The sequence below is a fragment of the Simochromis diagramma genome, unplaced genomic scaffold, assembly GCF_900408965.1.
Source record: "Simochromis diagramma unplaced genomic scaffold, fSimDia1.1 OVJJ01000091.1, whole genome shotgun sequence".
Taxonomy (NCBI): Eukaryota; Metazoa; Chordata; class Actinopteri; order Cichliformes; family Cichlidae; genus Simochromis; species Simochromis diagramma.
This window is the reverse complement of record NW_024386901.1, coordinates 2,187,397-2,205,330: the sequence shown is the minus strand read 5'-3', so window position 1 is coordinate 2,205,330 and position 17,934 is coordinate 2,187,397. Positions and strand designations below refer to the sequence as shown.

Genomic DNA, 17,934 nt, shown 5'->3' with positions numbered 1-17,934 from the left:
TGTTGCTCTCTTTTTTTCACCGCCATATCTTACCAACAGGTTGAGTACAAGTACGACAAAGAGATCCTGAAGGGCTGCGTGATACCTGTGGTCGATGACAAGTTAACCTTACTGTGCATGAAGAATGCTGAAATGGCCAGTGAGGTAAGTTTCCCCATTCTTTATTAGAGACACCATATTTAGTTAAAACTACTAAAGGCCAGATAGTGATGCTTAAGAATGTGATGTTTAATGTCCTAAACTGCTTCTTTTTTCTTTTGCCCATCCCAGGTGAAATATAAACAGAAGTATGAGAAGGAAAAGGGACACTACATGCCTGTCCTGGACACTCCTCAAATTCTCCATGCCAAGGCTGTGCGTGTTCTGGCCTCAGAGGTAAGAACTGTTCAGCAAAAAACTAACTGTACTATAGGGTATATATAGTATACCCTTAGGTAAAACTTATGAGTATGAGTTTTTAACTGTTTTTATTGTTCATCAGAGCAAATACAAGGAGGCCAGTAAGAAGGAAATGCAGTCCGGCTCATTCACCACCCTGTCCGACACTCGTGATACTGCCCACAGCAGGACAGTCAACAAACTTGTCAGCGGGGTATGACTGTCTTACTATTACATGCATTTCACAAAATGAGCTCAGCCAGCGTGTAACCCTGGACTGTTTGTTTGCAGCTGGGCTTGATGTGCTGTTCTCTCTTTTTAGAAAGTGTACAAAGAAAAGTTTGAGAAGGAAAAGGGCAAGTCCATATATAACCACATGATTGTGCCGCCTGATGTTCAGCATGCCATGGACGTGGCCAAAAATCAGAGCAATGTGAGTCATTTCCACAAATGGGCTAAAACAGTTTGGGTAGTTGGACTTGGGGGTTTTCATAGTTGTCTGTGGATGTGGAAGTCAGGTTTACTATATTGCATCTCCAATTTTGTCCAACTGGACAGGTGGCCTACAAGAAAGATGCCAAAGCCAGCCTGCACTACACTACTGTAGTTGACCGTCCTGACATAAAGAAGGCTACCCAGGCTGCTAAACTCATCAGTCAGGTAACCATGAAGTACACTGATACTGACTCACCAGCTCAGTACACGTAAATGTGTTTAAAGGCTCAACTCAAGACAAAAGAAGAGAAAAAAGGAGCATCCCTATAGTACCCATCCCTGTACTGTAGTTTCTACATGATCAACTGACTCTTGTCGGGCCTTGTGTCCATCAGATTGGCTACCGTGAGAAAGCACGTGAAGAGGCCAGCCGTGGAGGCTCTCTAGCCCACCGCCCAGATATCGCTTTGGCAACTGAGGTGTCCAAGCTGACAAGCCAGGTACACTAAATGAATTTACTCACCTGTCTCATCCAGCCCTGGACAGTCGGGTTCCTTTGCCACTGGGTCGTGACGATTGTCATCTCATAGAAAAGGCTTTCCTTGTTTATTAATTTATTAATTTATTCATTCATTTAATTATTTATTTAGGTGGCAGCCAGTTGGAAAGATCAGCTGCCTGGATTTTAACTGTCAGATCAGCTTCCACAAGCTAATATTAGCAGACTAGTAGTGCTGTGGTAGATGCTTAGCAGCAGTTGTGTTGGCCTAATGATACAACTAGCAGCTCTTACACTGCGCTTCCTCTGCCATCCTGCATTATAATCCATGTTACTCCATGAAAGTAGATATAGATGTTTAACCATACCATTGTACATGTCCCACCACCATCCTTATACCTGTCCTCCTCTTCCTCCATCCTTCAATACTATAACTCTTCTTCTCAACCTTAACCTCTTTCCTCTTCTGTCTACTTCCATAACATTCTAGTCTGTGTGTTCTCATCCCTCCATCTCACTGCGCTTTGTAGGTGGAGGATAAGCCCTCCCTCCATGGAGCAGCTTCCTATGATACCCCCCTGATGCGCCACATTAAGAAAATGAGTGCGGTGACTAGTGATGTAAGGAGGTTTATGCCCTAAAACTGACGGACTGCTGCTGCTTGTCTGTCCTCTCTGTCTCTCTGTCCCCCTTCCTGCTGACCCACAGACTGGCTGAATACAGGGTTCACTGAGCCTTTAAGATAAACATCTGGAACTTTTGAGAAAATATTGATTCACAAATCAAATCTTACAAAGTTCCTATTTGATTTGCTCTTTCTTTTCTTTGCAGTGTCCACCCTCTGCTTTTTTTATATTTCCATTACAAGATGTGCCTCATTGCTAAGCATAGAGAACAGCGTTACTGCATTAGCTGCCTGGCGCTAATACAGTGTGTTTATTTAAACTGTCTTTTCAGATTTTTCCCCCTATTTCCCTTTAAGTCTCCATGTCTATTTGTTTCTGAATGTGACAAAAGGCTTTTCTAAATATGAACTTGAATTGTTCTTAAAAACATGTGTATGTCCAGTAGTTCACCGTGCTGTGCTCCATTTTCATCGCAATCCTAAGGGGTGGTGTAGGCCCTCCTAAAAGTTTGGAATACGGTTACAGTAGTGAAAAGTTAGCCACAATTCCTGTTAGATATACACATGTTTTTATAGCACACCTTTTCAAACGTGTTCCTGTGTTCTGCCTTCACTCTAAAGTGGTTTGACCTGTGGAGCCAAACCACACCTGACCTGCGTCCACAACCACACCGCCTTACCTTTTCCATATATATTTTATTATATATGAAGTTCATGTTTGTGTTTATGCGAATTACAGGATGCTTTATTTGCATATGTTTACAGTACAAAGCATCTTGTCTGATCAGTTTGATCAACTTTAAAGTTAATAAATGCATCAGAATCAGTTTTACATTTGCAACCAATCTATTACACGCTTTTCATTACTGCTCAACATATTTATGAAAGAAAAAACAAATTAAATACTTAAAATGTGGCGCAGAGCCTGTGCAAAGCTTTTATAAAACTATCTGCGAGGAATCTGAGTCACTAATCAAATCCAAAAACTGTTGTCCTTCAGTTGTTTTTTACTATGATGGAGACGTCGGCTGATGTTGGTTTCCTCTCAGTCAATACATAAACTAACTTGTACACATATCCTACGCTAATGAACAGGTGAAGTACAAGGAGAAGTTTGATAAGGAGATGAAAGGAAAGAAACCTCAATATGACCTGAAGGAAAGTAAGATTTACAAGACTCTCAAGGAAGCCAGTGCGCTGGCCAGTGAGGTGGGTGCTCGCGTATCTTATCATCACTTCACACCGTTTTTATCATAGGCCAAAAACATCATTCATTTTTTCCACAGTTGTTATACTTTTGTATAGTTTGTCTGATTGGTTTATCTATGGGAGTAAAGCAATATCTGATTTTGGCATCCTGGTGTTGTTACTAGAACAGAGACAAACTAAATGTATCCTAGTAATTCTTTACATTTCTGTGAAATTCACCATTTCAAACAAATATCGCCCATTATATATTACCATAGTGTCTAATTAATGTGACTGCTGTCAATATAACACACAGGTGAAGTACAAGGGTGACCTGAAGAAGATCCACAAACCTGTGACCGACATGGCCGAGTCCCTGTCCATGAAGCACATCACGAGCACCAGCAAGCTGTCCAGCGACGTAAGCTACCTGTGTGACTATTAACCTTTAACCCTCTCACATTCCCAAACAGGAAGCTGCAGCGAGCGAGTTTGGTTTCGTTGCACAGTGTGCTGAACTCTGTTTCCATCACCTCACAGTAACAATCGGCAAAATGTAGCAAACTGCTGACCATCTCATGGATTTATGCACTAAGCTCCATCATAAAAGACATCCATCATTCTCTGACCTCATCTGGTAGTGATCTTTACCCATCTCACTTTTGACCTTTGACCCCGAATACTATCACCCTCTATAACCTCTACTTCTTAACCTTTTCAGTGACTTTTTCCCCCCCCGTAGTTCAAACAAAACTAGTCTTTTATTAATGTTCACTTAACACCGACTTCCTCTTCCTGCCTTTTGTAGATTTACAATTATTTTAACATAACTTTAAAAACCCTTATGTTTAAATGCTATTATGTTTCTTTCTATCATAAACTATGAGGATTTTCTGCTAAGTAATGATTCGCTGTACTGAGCTGCCTTACTTTACTGGGAATCCCCCATAGTACTGCTACAAGAAGAAATTTGAGGAGAGTAAGGGTCACTACCACATGATTCCCGACACACCCGAACAGCTCCATCACAAGGAGGCTTCTGAACTTCAAAGTAACGTAAGTGGTTCATACTCCCGTGGGGCAACGAGCACTCGACACAGTAACAAAAACACTATTGTGGGTTTCAACTGTGTCAGACAGTTTTCCTTCCCACTGTTGCCAAAGTGCTTGCTCATAGGTTGATTGTTGGGTTTGTTGTTGGGTTTTTCTCTGTAGGTATATTTTTAGGGTCTACCTTACAGTATAAAGCGCCTTGAGGCGACTGTTGCTGTGATTTGGCGCTATATAAATAAAATAGAATTGAACTGAATTGATAATACTTTCTATGTTTATTATACTGTAACAATTTTAATGGGCCGAACAAAGAGGCAGATGTAGAATTGGATATTTATTTATTAACCATTCAGTTTCAGGAAGGCATTTAACAAAAAATGTTTGTTCAATCTTTTCTTTGCTGTACCGTAGCAGAGATTTTGCCCACACAACTGTAATTGTGTTAGTTAAAAAAATGCTGTTAAAATTGATATTTTAAAAAAATAAAAAATAAAATAAAACCAAAAAATACTCATTTTGTAATTGTTTATGATATAGCATATTTGGTATTATAGTTTTCTTTCCAGGGAGTCATTTCTCATATCAAGTCACTGTTAAATACCTTGATTGCATAATCAGTCGCAGTGAAGAGCCGTGCAAGCTTTTCTTTTCTGTTCTCATTTACATTAATTACAGTAATTTAACTTGTCTTGAATCTTACTGGATGGATACACCTTACAGCTTTTCTGTTTGATTTTCCCAGCGTACAGAAATGAATGGAAACCATGTGATATCCCCACAGTGTGTCTTTCCTTTGCAGACAGTTGAGTATGTTTGTGTGGGTCGTTACAGGTGAAATACAAGGAGAAGTATGAGAAGGAGAAGGGCAAACCTATGCTGGACTTTGAGACACCCACATATGTGACTGCTAAGGAGGCTCAGCACATGCAGAGTCAGGTAAATAAGCCTTCTGTTAACCTCTGCCAATGAAGTACGCACAGATGCACTACGTTTTCCCATTGCAGACCTCTCTTAAAATCTTTAGTGCCTCCTTAAGCACTATATTAACTTGTATTGTGTTGCCTCTTGTTGCTAGTTGGATGCAAAGCCATTGTTTATGTTATGCTTACAGAATGATTCTAAAGTATGGAAAAACATTTTACAATGCCTTTAGTAACTTTATTACACCAAAACTGCAATTCAGTAATTTTATAGTCGCAAAATGTTTTAAATTGCAGAAAATTCACATCAGTAGCTCTTTACAGTCGTCCTATTGTAATACTGTGGCAGTGTAAAATGCGCTGAAAGGAAACTCACCCGGAAGCTTCTGTATTGTTCACTTAATGCTATGACAGGTTATTTTCCTGTCAAGATGTCAAAGTAAAGTATGTGTTTGGCCTCTTTCCTGGAGCCTGCTTTATAGATTTTAACTACAATATGATATCCTAGTGTAGTTGCTTTTTCACAACAAACACCTCTTACACCTCCACACATGCACTCAGACACATTTACAGACATCAGATATACAGTTATGGGTGCTATCATGAGCAGAATGGTGCAAACAAGAATGAAGGGAGCTGCATTGTGAACCAGCACTGCTTGCATGTGGTTATCTGAGCTCTGTCTGTCCCTTGTGTTATCTCTGTGACCAATAGAAAGACTATAGGAAGGACTTTGAGGAGTACATGAGGGGAAAGAACCTCTCAGGCTTGGAGGTCACCCCTGCCATGATTCATGTCAGACACGCCACCAAAATAGCCAGTGAGGTAACTAAAGGACAACTTACATCTGATGGTGTCTCCTATTTACCTCACCCAAGCTTCATAATCGTACTAAGACAACATCACAATCGGTCTCTTTTTCTTTTCACCACTTTTTTTAGCCCTTCCCAGTTTGCCTTTTGCAGTATTATTAGTTTATTATTAATTTTTGCATGATTGTCTACAGAATAATAATGACCTACCCATCCTCCGGCCATCATGTGTCTTCCTAGCAGTAAAGTACTCAACTAATATTGAATAGATCTTCATTTTACAGTCCTTCACCAAGTAGTAGCTTACCACCAACTTTATGTGACAAGACTGCATGCATGTAATCATTTGTGTGAAGCAACAGGGTGAAATGCTGATGTGAATTCCCATCTTGTTGATTTTCTTGTTGTTTTAATGAAGATTTTGTTTCTGCTCTTTCTGATTAAATGTGTTTCAACTTGTTTTTCATTAGAATCCTGCCAAAATCACCAACGTCTCCAGTTTTCTCTGTAACAATATCACTGATTGTAATGATAATACATAAAAGCAGTGAATGTGTCTCTGCGTAACTTGGAAAGACTTGGTGACTTTGAGCTTTTTAAAGGCAAGCAGCAGAACTTGCCGACTGTATCGTTTGTCTGTCTGTGTGCTTTGGCCTGGCCTGCCTGTGTGCCCTTCTCTGCAGTCTCTCTGTTCTTCTTCCATCCTGTAGAAAGAGTACAGGAAGGATCTAGAGGAGGGGGTGAAGGGTAAAGGTCTAACTGTACTGGAGGAAACTCCGGAGCTTTTGAGAGCAAGAAATGCCACTCAAATCCTGTGTGAGGTACGACTGACCGAGAGGTGATGCGAACAACATCACGCTCTCATCCGAATGACTTCCAACAATCTCGCTCTTCATGAATCCTATCCCCTCTTAACTAAGCTTCACCATTGCACTAAAAGTGAGACTGTTGGGTTCACTCTTCCTCTTGTCCCTGCTTTCTTATGTCACTAATTTCCCATCATTGTATTTTGTGTTTCATGACCATAACCTATTTAATTTTGCCATGATTTTCACTTGTACTCATATTTATTTGCGTGTTATGAATCCTACAAAAATCAGCCTCAGTTGTACCCAAAGCATATCTTCTGTTCTCTTGTTTTTCAAGTCAAACATGCAATGTTGAATTTTTATAGAATTTTAATGACTTTATCTTTTTTCATAAGTGATCCCGGTGCTTGCAGATCTCTTAATTGTTTTGTTGTTGTCGGTAGTGTTGTTTTTGAAAAGATATACTCTGAGTGCATTTGAGGTTGATTTGTAGATTGCAAGATAGATGTATAATGACTTAATGAACAAACTGAAGAAGTAGAAATAGTCTCTTTTATGTCATGTCTCTAACTGCTGACTGCTGTTGTTTTATTTTCAGTTCTGTGTCAAGCTTCACACTCAGTCTTGTTACCACATCCGTTACGTAGATTCTGCTAACTTTCTCTATTCTCTGACCCCTCATGATTTCTGGTTTTGCAGCCCTCTTCAGTATGAATGAGTAGAAAGCCCGTTTTGTGTTTTTTTTTTTTTAGAGTAACATTATCATGTGTAAAAATTTGTAACTTTTGGTGTTTACAGAGAGAGTACAAAAAGTCTCTGGAGCAGGAGATCAAGGGCAAGGGAATGCTGGCTTTGGCTACAGACACCCCAGACTTTATGAGAGCCAAGAATGCCACGGAGATCCTCAGTCAGGTCTGAATCTTAAATGTTTTTTGCATCGCTTTCTTGGAGCAGTGATTTCCAGAGTGTGAGCTGCAGGCCCCTGATATGAAATGAAGGTATTATGAATTAATTATTTATGTAAAAGAAAAAAAAGAACTATTTTAGCTCCAGCACACATGTTATATCTCATCATTAGCAGGGAAAAATTAGATTTAGGATTAAGGTAATCAGATAGTAACAACCAAATTAAAAGAAGACAAAGAAGGAACTATATTTACAACATATTCTGTGTCGAACAGAGTGATTGCATGTTAAGGTGGACTGAAAAGATTCCAAGAGTAACAAAAGTCGAACATTTCAACTAGACAGAGTAGGACTGGGCTGATGAGAGGGCTATTTCTTCACACTAGGCTGAGGCTGATTAGGGAAGGGGAGACATGTGGGGAATGAGACACGGGTGAAAAAAGTCAGCACAATGACAACATTGGAAGTAAACTTACATAATGCACAAAGAAAAATCAAGCTTTGAGGAAAATGGGAACTAACTAAAAGACAAATGCTAAATATAGAGACAGCACACAGATACAAGGGAACAGTGAAGGAAGTAAACACAAATAACAAAGTCAAAGTAAGAACTTGAGTAAATACAAAATGACAGCTCAGGTCAAAAAACAGGCATCAAAAACTCAGAAGACAAGAACTAGGCTAGAATGGTACAATAAATAAAACTAAAGTTTGGTGAAACTATGAGCACACGTCCGGTGTTAAAAGGAATATCTGTTAATATTTTCCGCTGCATTTATGATCAGTGCTGACTGGCTGTTTTTCTTTTCCAGTCTAAGTACAAGCAGACCGCTGAGATGGACAGAGCCAGCTACACAACTGTCATCGATACCCCTGACATCATCCATGCTCAGCAGATGAAGAACATCGTCAGCCAGGTAGGTTACTGAACTGACCCAGCCACCAGTCTCATCAGGATAAATCATTAGCATATATAAAAAAAATCACAAATTGTATTATCATCCAAACAGAAAAAATACAAAGAGGAGGCTGAGAAGACCATGTCTCACTATGTACCAGTCCTGGATACTCCAGAGATGCAGCGAGTCCGCGAGAACCAAAAGAACTTCAGCACTGTAAGTAACACACGAGGAGTTACGCCGCGTCCTGACAGGTCAGCACGTCCTGACTGAGGTTCTTTCAGCATCTTGTGTCTCTATGTGCGTCTTTATAGCTGCTGTAAAATTATATTTTCAGTACTTTATATGTTTGCAGGGGCGCCACCAAGGGGGGGGGGCACAGGGGGGCCACTAGCCACACTTCAAAATTTGCTGCCCCCCCACCGAATGCCCCCACCCAGCAAGATTGTCCAATGTTGGTAATAATTCTAATAAACATGGGCACAAAAGAGAGGAAGACACCATATATTTACTCATTTAATCCTGTTTAAAACAGATTATTATGGATTTCATAATATTATTTGGTTTTCACAGACACCTAAGCTAGGCATAATTATTCTTTTCTCCCATATTTTTGGCCATATTTTTCAAGTAACCTATATTTCACAACTGCATAATAAAACGGGAAATTCTGTTTTTGCTGTGCTACCCCATTATTTTAGTTGTGGCCCCCACATGGCCACCCCTATGAAAAAATTCTGGAGGCGCCTCTGTTTGTATGTACTGTTTTAATGTTCTACTCCAGTTAGTTTTGTGCACTGTATGCCTTAATCAGGGATATACGTGAAGACTTGACCTCTTTTTCATTGTGAAACATCTTAACTGCACTTTTGTTTTTCTCCTTGTAGCTTCAATACCAGACTGACCTTAAAAACATAAAGGGCAAAGTGTCTACTGTAAAGGACACTCCTGAAATGCTGCGTGTTAAAGAGAATACAAAGAATTTCAGCTTGGTATCTACTCCGTAATATTTTTTCTTAACTTTTTCTAATATCACATTTTTTACATAATTCTTTGAATTAATTTTTTTGGGTTTGGCGTTCCACATTTTTTAACAAACCTTGATATGCAGCCCTTCTTTATTTAGAGCAAATTATTTAATTTTTTTTAACTTTGCAAAACAAGCAGTTTTTAATTTGTGTAACTAACTCTTAACCCTTGGTTCTATACTTTAACCTTTACTTAAAACTCTTAGTGCAGACGTTGTGGTGTGAAACGCTTTGCTCAAAGTGTTGTAATCAGGCAAAATGCGTGTGCTTTATTTTTAAGTGTTTGTATAGATGTTTGTCTCATTCTGTGTGCTTTTGTTGACGTGTGCTCCCAAAGGTGCAAGATAAGTAAATTAGCGCTCGGTGAGGCTAACCACTCGTTTATGCTTTGATTCCTCGTCCGTGTAAGATTAAGTACAAAGAGGATTTGGGAGGAGGAACAGCTTTGCCCGAGACCCCTGAGATGGAGAGGGTTAAACGCAACCAGCGCAACGTCAGCACGGTACTCAACAGAGTGACCCTGCCCTACCTCATTACTCCTCAGCCACTCCTCCCTCCATATTTCCTCCTCCTCTAGCATCAAAGAATAAAACCAGACCTGCCATCACATCTAATCTCTTCAAATAATAATTATATATTCAACTGTTTTTGTTTTTTGCAGAAACCTGTTTTTCATTCTAATTTTTTTTTTGGAGCCCAGAAAAATCCCTAGATGCTAAGAACTAGATGACCAAAAGTATGTGGAGATTTTATTGTGCCTTTGTTTGGGGCTGTTAGTTCACATTTGTTCATTTTAGAGGACTTAACAGACTTGGGTACATGAAAAAAAGCCTTTTATATTTGGACTCTGACAGAACCCAGACCTCATCATGCAGGCTCAGCGTTTGAACTTATTAAGAGTCTTGTGGCTGATGTGGAGCAAATCCCTGCAAACGCATGAATGTCCATGCTTTTAAAATGCAGTCTCAACAAAACACGGTTGTATTATTTGTGTATCCACATACTTTTGGTGATATAGTGTAAACAGATGGTGTTTCCACTGTGAAATAATTAGAATCTTATCGTCCACAGGGGACTGTGAGGGCTCTCATAATAACTCATAATTAATTTCATCTGAACCTTGAAGTGATAAACTAAACTAAGCATCACCCACATGCACCTGCGTCTGAAAACCGATATGATCAGTAACCTTTTCATTTCAGTTGTTCTGAAGTCAACACCTGAAATGTGTGCGTTCTTTGTTAAGTGTTTGTATAGATGTTTGTCTCATTCTGTGTGCTTTTGTTGACGTGTGATCCCAAAGGTGCAAGATAAGTAAATTAGCGCTCGGTGAGGCTAACCACTCGTTTATGCTTTGATTCCTCGTCCGTGTAAGATTAAGTACAAAGAGGATTTGGGAGGAGGAACAGCTTTGCCCGAGACCCCTGAGATGGAGAGGGTTAAACGCAACCAGCGCAACGTCAGCACGGTACTCAACAGAGTGACCCTGCCCTACCTCATTACTCCTCAGCCACTCCTCCCTCCATATTTCCTCCTCCTCTAGCATCAAAGAATAAAACCAGACCTGCCATCACATCTAATCTCTTCAAATAATAATTATATATTCAACTGTTTTTGTTTTTACAAAAACCTGTTTTTCATTCTAATTATTTAATTGTTTAGATTTATTAAAGGATCTTTTTGGAGCCCAGAAAGAATCCCTAGAGGCTAAGAACTAGATGACCAAAAGTATGTGGAGACTTTATTGTGCCTTTGTTTGGAACTGTTAGTTCACATTTGTTCATTTTAGTTCAGCGGTCCCCAACCCCCGGGCCTCGGACCGGTACCGGTCCGTGAGTCGTTTGGTACCGGGGCGCGAGAGTTGAGGCTCAGGTGTGAAATGTATGGTTTTCAGGGTTTTTATCGGTTTTCAGCGTTATTTTGTTATCGTTTTTATCGTTAACTCGGTTTTCCTGGGTCTTTTCATGTGTGTTATGAATAAATCTTCTTTTTTTCGGTACCGGTGCTAGTTTTATTTTGTTGTATTTATCCGTGACACCTTAAAGGCCGGTCCATGAAAATAATGTCGGGCATAAACCGGTCCGTGGCGCAAAAAAGGTTGGAGACCGCTGTTTTAGAGGACTTAACAGACTTGGGTACATGAAAAAAAGCCTTTTATATTTGGACTCTGACAGAATCCAGACCTCATCATGCGGGCTCAGCGTTTGAACTTATTAAGAGTCTTGTGGCTGATGTGGAGCAAATCCCTGCAAACGCATGAATGTCCATGCTTTTAAAATGCAGTCTCAACAAAACACGGTTGTATTATTTGTGTATCCACATACTTTTGGTGATATAGTGTAAACAGATGGTGTTTCCACTGTGAAATAATTAGAATCTTATCGTCCACAGGGGACTGTGAGGGCTCTCATAATAACTCATAATTAATTTCATCTGAACCTTGAAGTGATAAACTAAACTAAGCATCACCCACATGCACCTGCGTCTGAAAACCGATATGATCAGTAACCTTTTCATTTCAGTTGTTCTGAAGTCAACACCTGAAATGTGTGCGTTCTTTGTTAAGTGTTTGTATAGATGTTTGTCTCATTCTGTGTGCTTTTGTTGACGTGTGATCCCAAAAGTGCAAGATAAGTAAATTAGCGCTCGGTGAGGCTAACCACTCGTTTATGCTTTGATTCCTCGTCCGTGTAAGATTAAGTACAAAGAGGATTTGGGAGGAGGAACAGCTTTGCCCGAGACCCCTGAGATGGAGAGGGTTAAACGCAACCAGCGCAACGTCAGCACGGTACTCAACAGAGTGACCCTGCCCTACCTCATTACTCCTCAGCCACTCCTCCCTTCATATTTCCTCCTCCTCTAGCATCAAAGAATAAAACCAGACCTGCCATCACATCTAATCTCTTCAAATAATGAGTTTACATTCAACTTTCTTTTTACAGATATCTGTCCTCGTGCTAATATTTCATTTTTATAACTCATTAGAGGACTTTTCTTGTTTCCACTGTAAAATAATTCACAGTTTATCATCCACAGGGGACTTTTAGAGGTTGCGTAATAACTCATTGTTAATTTCATGTGAACCCTGAAGTAATAAACTAAACTAAACATCACTCACGCTGAAAACAACCTGCATATTTTTACATTAGTCCCTTTAAATATTGATAAATATGTCTGGAAATCAGTATGATCAGGAACCTCTAATTTCAGGTGTTCATGTTGTTTTTATGAATAGCTGCCTGTGTATGTGTCTACAGTACAAACTGTGCTTTTGTTTGTCACCGTCTGATTTTGCACCTGTGTAACTTATGCAATGGGCAGATACAGTACAAGGACTCTGTGGGTCAAGGCACAGCCATACCAGATCTGCCTGAGGTGAAGCGGGTCCGAGAAACCCAGAAGAATATCAGCCTGGTAGAGGAAAAAGACTGCAGTGACCCTAATATGACTTCCTTATAATAACTCCCCCCAAACGCCCTCTGATCTCATCTTACTTATCTAGAAAACTTTACCTTTCCTGTATTTAGCGCTGGTTTTCCCCTCCTACATCCTAACCATGTTCCATACGTCATTTCCTTTTACGAGACAAAAATACCCTCCCTTTCCTTATTACTCCGCTTTGGAATTTTTCTGTCTTTTTAAATTTTTTAAAATTCCTTCCTTCCCTCCTAAATTTAAAACTAATCATCTTTTGAATGTGTTACAACAATAATTGACTTTTTTGTGCTGTTTTATTCAAAGCATCAATACAAAGAAGGCGTGGGAGGAGGCACATCAATATCAGAGACGCCAGAAATGGAGAGAGTTAAACGCAATCAGCAAAATATTAGCACGGTACTCCACTGCAGTGAACCCCTAGTCTCCGATTTGCATCCGTTCATCCCTCCACCTCAAACAGTGCCATAACAATTCTCCTTAGCCTCCAGTAGATCTTCCCAGTAGTTGTTGTGTGTGTCTAACATAAACCTGCTTCTTTATTTTTTAGGGAACGATGTGTGTTTAATTTCATGTTCTGTCTCTGCTGTGATTTTTGGTGCCGCTTGTGGCTTTTTGTCTGCGTGTTTTTCTGTTATTGATCTGTTACTTACTTTTTTTTGTACTTTCTCTGCACGAATCCCCAAATTCTATTTGGTTAGATAAAATACAAGGACTCTCTGGGTCGAGGAACAGCTATACCGGATCTCCCTGAAGTGAAGCGAGTCAAAGAAACCCAGAAGCACATCAGCTCGGTAGTGGAACCGTACCACGTTTGCTCCTAACTGTGAACAGTAGAGTCCTATAATAATGCCTATCATACACTTCCCCCTTCCTCATCATCTCTTGCTCATCTCATCAAGCTCCATCCAGGGCCCAGACTGCCCATCCATCTAATTTACACCCTTGCCTTTTTTCTCTTTATTATTTTAATCCTCAATCATCAGTCCCCTAAACTGAATAAAATCTTCCTTTTTGGCCTGTGAGTCTACTATCTTCTAACCTGCAGCTCATCTTTCTTCACATTAAGCTGCTGTGTGCTGCTCTTAATTTCCACTTCACAGCTAAATCTCCTGCTAAAGCATTAGGGATGTTTGTCTCCACGTACAGCAGAGATCCTGGCTGCTCAGCAGGAGCTACCAGGATGGATCACTCTATAGGACCAATTTCTCAGAGGCTGCTTGAATATACTGATATATACCAAAATAATATACCAAAAAAAATGCCACCAACTAAAGAAATGACCTCTCTGAGTTTAATCAATCTCAGATATTTCCAGAAAACTCCTCCTTGTCAATGAAAGCAGTCCTATAGGTGTGCGTGGACTGTATGTTTGAGTTTCTGATTGGCCCCTCGGGGTGCTGTGCTTCTGCCCTGTAGGTGTTGTATAAAGACAGTTCAGCCAAGGGAACGCCTGTGGTGTTTACTCCAGAGATGGAGCGGGTGAAAAGGAACCAAGAAAACATTAGCTCGGTACCTTTCAGAACCTGTAGAACATGTTCTGCTGAAGAAATGTTCTACTCCTACCTCTTTTTAACCCTTCTCTAACTCTGATGTGTCCCCCTGGCTCTTGTTAATCGTATTAATTCACCTGACTGCACTCTCTCTCTTTTTTTTAAATATGTTTAATACCTCCAGCTGTGGTGTGCCTGTGCACATCGTCACTGCTAATCTCTCCTGCTGTTTTCCCACTTGATCTTATTCCTTTCGGTCTCCCACTGAAGATTGGAAAATAACTTTATTTCCTTTTAATAATTCGCCCACTTAATAAAAGTCTCCCTGCTAATTCATCCCAGTAGTGCCATAGCTCATCCCAGCAGCTGCCTGTGTCCTCTTGGCATTAAGTCTCTCTGACCACACCTCTTGTGCTGTGGATGCTAACAGCTATTGAATGATGGTTTGGGAGTGTGAAATATTTTAGATCCTTACTACTTTTGATCTGTCATTTCTAGGTTCTGTACTCTGACAGCTTCCGCAAGCAGGTCCAGGGCAAAGCCGCCTTTGTTCTGGACACACCTGAGATGAGGCGCGTCAGGGAGACTCAGCGTATCATTTCTGGGGTAAGTTTTTGTGCTTGTTTGATTAATTTCTGTTCTAAGTGGAAAAGTGCTTTCGTTGTTACTTGACTACTTGAAGAGTAAGGCTTCAGTACTCTTTGACACCTCATCATCTCAAAATGATTCAAAACAAGAATCTGGTCGTCAGTCTTAAACAATGTTGCTACACAAAGACAAACTAAAATTAGAATTGATTCAATAATGAAGAAATAATGGGTTTGGTATAGAGAAAAAAGACAGACAACACATTTTAGTATTTTAAGTAGTTAAAGTGGAGGCTGGCATCGATGCCAGTTTGGTTGGCTCGTGCAAAATGGGTCCATCCGCCCTGCAGCTTCACTTACAGTGTTTCGTATTTGTGCACTTCAGGTGAGATACCACGAGGACTTTGAGAAGAGCAAGGGCAGCTTCACTCCCACCACCACTGATGTTGTGACAGAGCGCGTGAAGAAGAACACGCAGGACTTCAGCGACATCAGCTACCGTGGCATCCAGAGGCGCGTGGTGGAGATGGAGAGGAGACGTGCCATAGAGCACGACCAGGAGACCATCACTGGTAACGACAACAGCAAGCACTAAGCTTTAGGAGTTGTTAGCTTGTTAGCAAAAAATAAATAAAACTGAAAGACAAAATACCTCAAAATTACATTCTGGAGAGACATACCTGAAGCAAAACTGTAATACAGACTGTTATCGGCTGATCTATTCATCTCCTCAGATCTGCGTGTGTGGCGCACAAACCCCGGCTCTGTGTTTGACTACGACCCCGCTGAGGACAACATCCAGTCCAGGAGTCTGCACATGATGTCAGGTGATTGAAATTCTAGAGGATCGATTCAGAGAGCCAAAGCTTTAGTTATGCTCCTGATGGATTTATTCAAAGTTATCATTAAATGTCAGGGACGCTAAGTGACTGGCAAAGGATTATGTATTGCTTCTTGTGTGTGAAGCAGGTGTGTCACTGATAGTTAAATAAATAATACGCATTTGAAATAATGTCTTAAAGAAGCCTCTCACCTAATGCTGTTCTGACAGTACAAGCTCAGCGTCGCAGCAAGGAGCACTCCCGCTCCACCAGCGCTTTGAGCGGCGTGGCTGATGAGAAGTCTGAGGTGTCCCAGGATGCTGACCACCACATGTCCCTCTACAGCAATGGCTTCATGACCTCCTCTATTGGTAACCCTCATCAGACTAAACAGCAACAAATACACTTGAGAGTGAAGAATAATTTCCCCTCTACTTAATCTGTTTGTTATTTTAACATCTTCAGGCTACCAGCATGCTACTGTGAAGACCGTGGAGCTGCAGCAGAGGTCATCTTCAGTGGCCACCCAGCAGACCACAGTCTCTTCCATTCCCTCACACCCCTCTACTACCGGGGTTAGTAACATATATTTATATTGTACATACACTCCATTCGCTTTACGTGGTTTAACTTTTCTCCTGTGGGGAGTGATGCTACAGGCGATGCTTGGTGTGGTCAGGTAAAGCAGGTTTGAAACGTTCAGTGGGATCATCATTATTTTAGTATATCAGTTACATTATTTTATGGCCTGAAGAAATGAAGCTGAATTTAAAATTTCTGCTTGTTTGTTAAGTGTGTCCATCTCTTTCCTTCAGAAAACCGTGCGTGCCATGTATGACTACACCGCAGCCGACAGTGACGAGGTGTCCTTCAAGGACGGCGACGTCATCGTCAACGTGCAGTCCATCGACGAAGGCTGGATGTACGGTACTGTTCAGCGTACCGGCAAGACCGGCATGCTGCCAGCCAACTACGTTGAAGCAATCTAAAGACAGAGCCCGCCCACGGTCCCTCCGTAGTGGGCGCGATGCATCCACAGGGCAAACTCATCGGTCTTCCTGTGATCACAACTGTGGCTTAGTGCAATGTGTAGCTTGTAGTGTCTGTACTTGTATTTTACTTGTATTGTGATTCTCGTGGAGTCTGTCATTAATATGCTGCTGCCCCCGCTCCCTGTGGATGTGACATTAGCTTCATGCCATGACCCATATAAATAGATCTGATTATACATAATGTGCCTACTACGAATGACAACGTGTGTTAGATTGTTTTAACTATTCTGTTCCTGTCCTGGAAAAGCGAGGCTAACACACAAACTGGCCCTTTGATTTTGTACATTTCAAACATTTCATTTACGTTATTTATCATTTTTTTGTCCAACGTATTTTCTCTGAAACACAACGGGCTCGAAAAGTTTCATGTAACCCTTTTAACGGAGAGTCCATGTAGAGAAAATATGAACGTTAGAAAGGAGTAAGTCACCATCTACCTCCTCCATGATGAAATCATGAGAAGCTCTCTGCGCCAAGCCTCAGTTTTCCCTCCTTTATAACGAAGGCTGGCCACTAGTAAAATGTGTGTTTTGTTTCTCCCAATTATTTAGGTCCTGGCTAAAGCACGTCCTCTACTTTCAATCAGTAGCTAATAAAGCACACCAAGTTCCTGCACCACTCTGCCTCCTCCTCTTCATTTCAGACTCTTTCATTAGATCACTGCTAAAAACTCTTTTCACTGCACCAGTCGAACGGTAGAAGTTCCCCGAGCCAAATACAAAACAGTCTAGACACGAGCCCTTCTCAATTATCGGTTCTTACATCCTTCATTCTTTTCCTCACTTCCTCCCCTTGCATTAATCCCTCCCCTCTGAGGAGGTGGCAGGCCGAAAAGACGGGGGAGGAAACGGGGAAATGACTAAATGAGACGTGTTTGCTTTGGAGCAGGAATTTTAGATTAAATATTTGTGTGGTTACAGCTTCATCATGTCCATTGTTTCCTTATTGCCTATTACAGCTGTGGTTTATTATCTCAGATGAGGATGTGTTAATA

The 17,934-nt window shown here is 40.8% G+C and overlaps 2 protein-coding genes across 4 annotated transcripts in view; both read left to right on the top strand.

The window, feature by feature from the left end:
* LOC120735402 (nebulin-like) overlaps positions 1–11,392 on the top strand; it is a 52,497-nt gene extending 41,105 nt beyond the window's left edge. The window contains 18 exon segments of the mRNA XM_040034769.1: positions 40–144; positions 271–375; positions 482–592; positions 701–811; positions 937–1,038; positions 1,209–1,313; positions 3,033–3,146; positions 3,442–3,546; positions 4,077–4,181; positions 5,010–5,114; positions 5,813–5,923; positions 6,621–6,731; positions 7,518–7,631; positions 8,438–8,542; positions 8,636–8,740; positions 9,412–9,516; positions 9,962–10,054; positions 10,928–11,392. Coding sequence (XP_039890703.1) covers positions 40–144; positions 271–375; positions 482–592; positions 701–811; positions 937–1,038; positions 1,209–1,313; positions 3,033–3,146; positions 3,442–3,546; positions 4,077–4,181; positions 5,010–5,114; positions 5,813–5,923; positions 6,621–6,731; positions 7,518–7,631; positions 8,438–8,542; positions 8,636–8,740; positions 9,412–9,516; positions 9,962–10,054; positions 10,928–11,095 — 1,980 coding nt within the window. The 3' untranslated portion in view covers positions 11,096–11,392.
* Positions 11,393–11,587: 195 nt separating this feature from the next.
* Positions 11,588–17,558, top strand: LOC120735405 (nebulin-like). Of its 3 annotated transcripts, XM_040034774.1 has the most exons (11): positions 11,588–12,340; positions 12,874–12,966; positions 13,294–13,386; positions 13,689–13,781; positions 14,407–14,499; positions 14,979–15,086; positions 15,453–15,639; positions 15,802–15,894; positions 16,119–16,259; positions 16,354–16,463; positions 16,704–17,558. In XM_040034774.1, the coding sequence occupies exons 1-11, from the start codon at positions 12,302–12,304 to the stop codon at positions 16,875–16,877; spliced, it is 1,224 nt and encodes a 407-aa protein (XP_039890708.1). In that variant the 5' UTR covers positions 11,588–12,301; the 3' UTR covers positions 16,878–17,558. The 3 variants fall into 3 exon arrangements, with proteins under 3 accessions (XP_039890708.1, XP_039890709.1, XP_039890710.1); XM_040034775.1 differs by lacking the exon at positions 12,874–12,966 and having other exon boundaries at positions 11,590–12,340; XM_040034776.1 differs by lacking the exons at positions 12,874–12,966; positions 13,294–13,386 and having other exon boundaries at positions 11,592–12,340.
* Positions 17,559–17,934: the final 376 nt, after the last annotated feature.

Bases quoted from the DNA above. Each gene is read 5' to 3' on its own strand.
- LOC120735405 (XM_040034774.1), top strand. From the start codon at position 12,302: ATGGAGAGGGTTAAACGCAACCAGCGCAACGTCAGCACG. The intron at 14,500-14,978 runs GTACCTTTCAGA...TGTCATTTCTAG, and splicing joins ACCAAGAAAACATTAGCTCG to GTTCTGTACTCTGACAGCTT. The intron at 15,640-15,801 runs GTAACGACAACA...TCATCTCCTCAG, and splicing joins CGACCAGGAGACCATCACTG to ATCTGCGTGTGTGGCGCACA.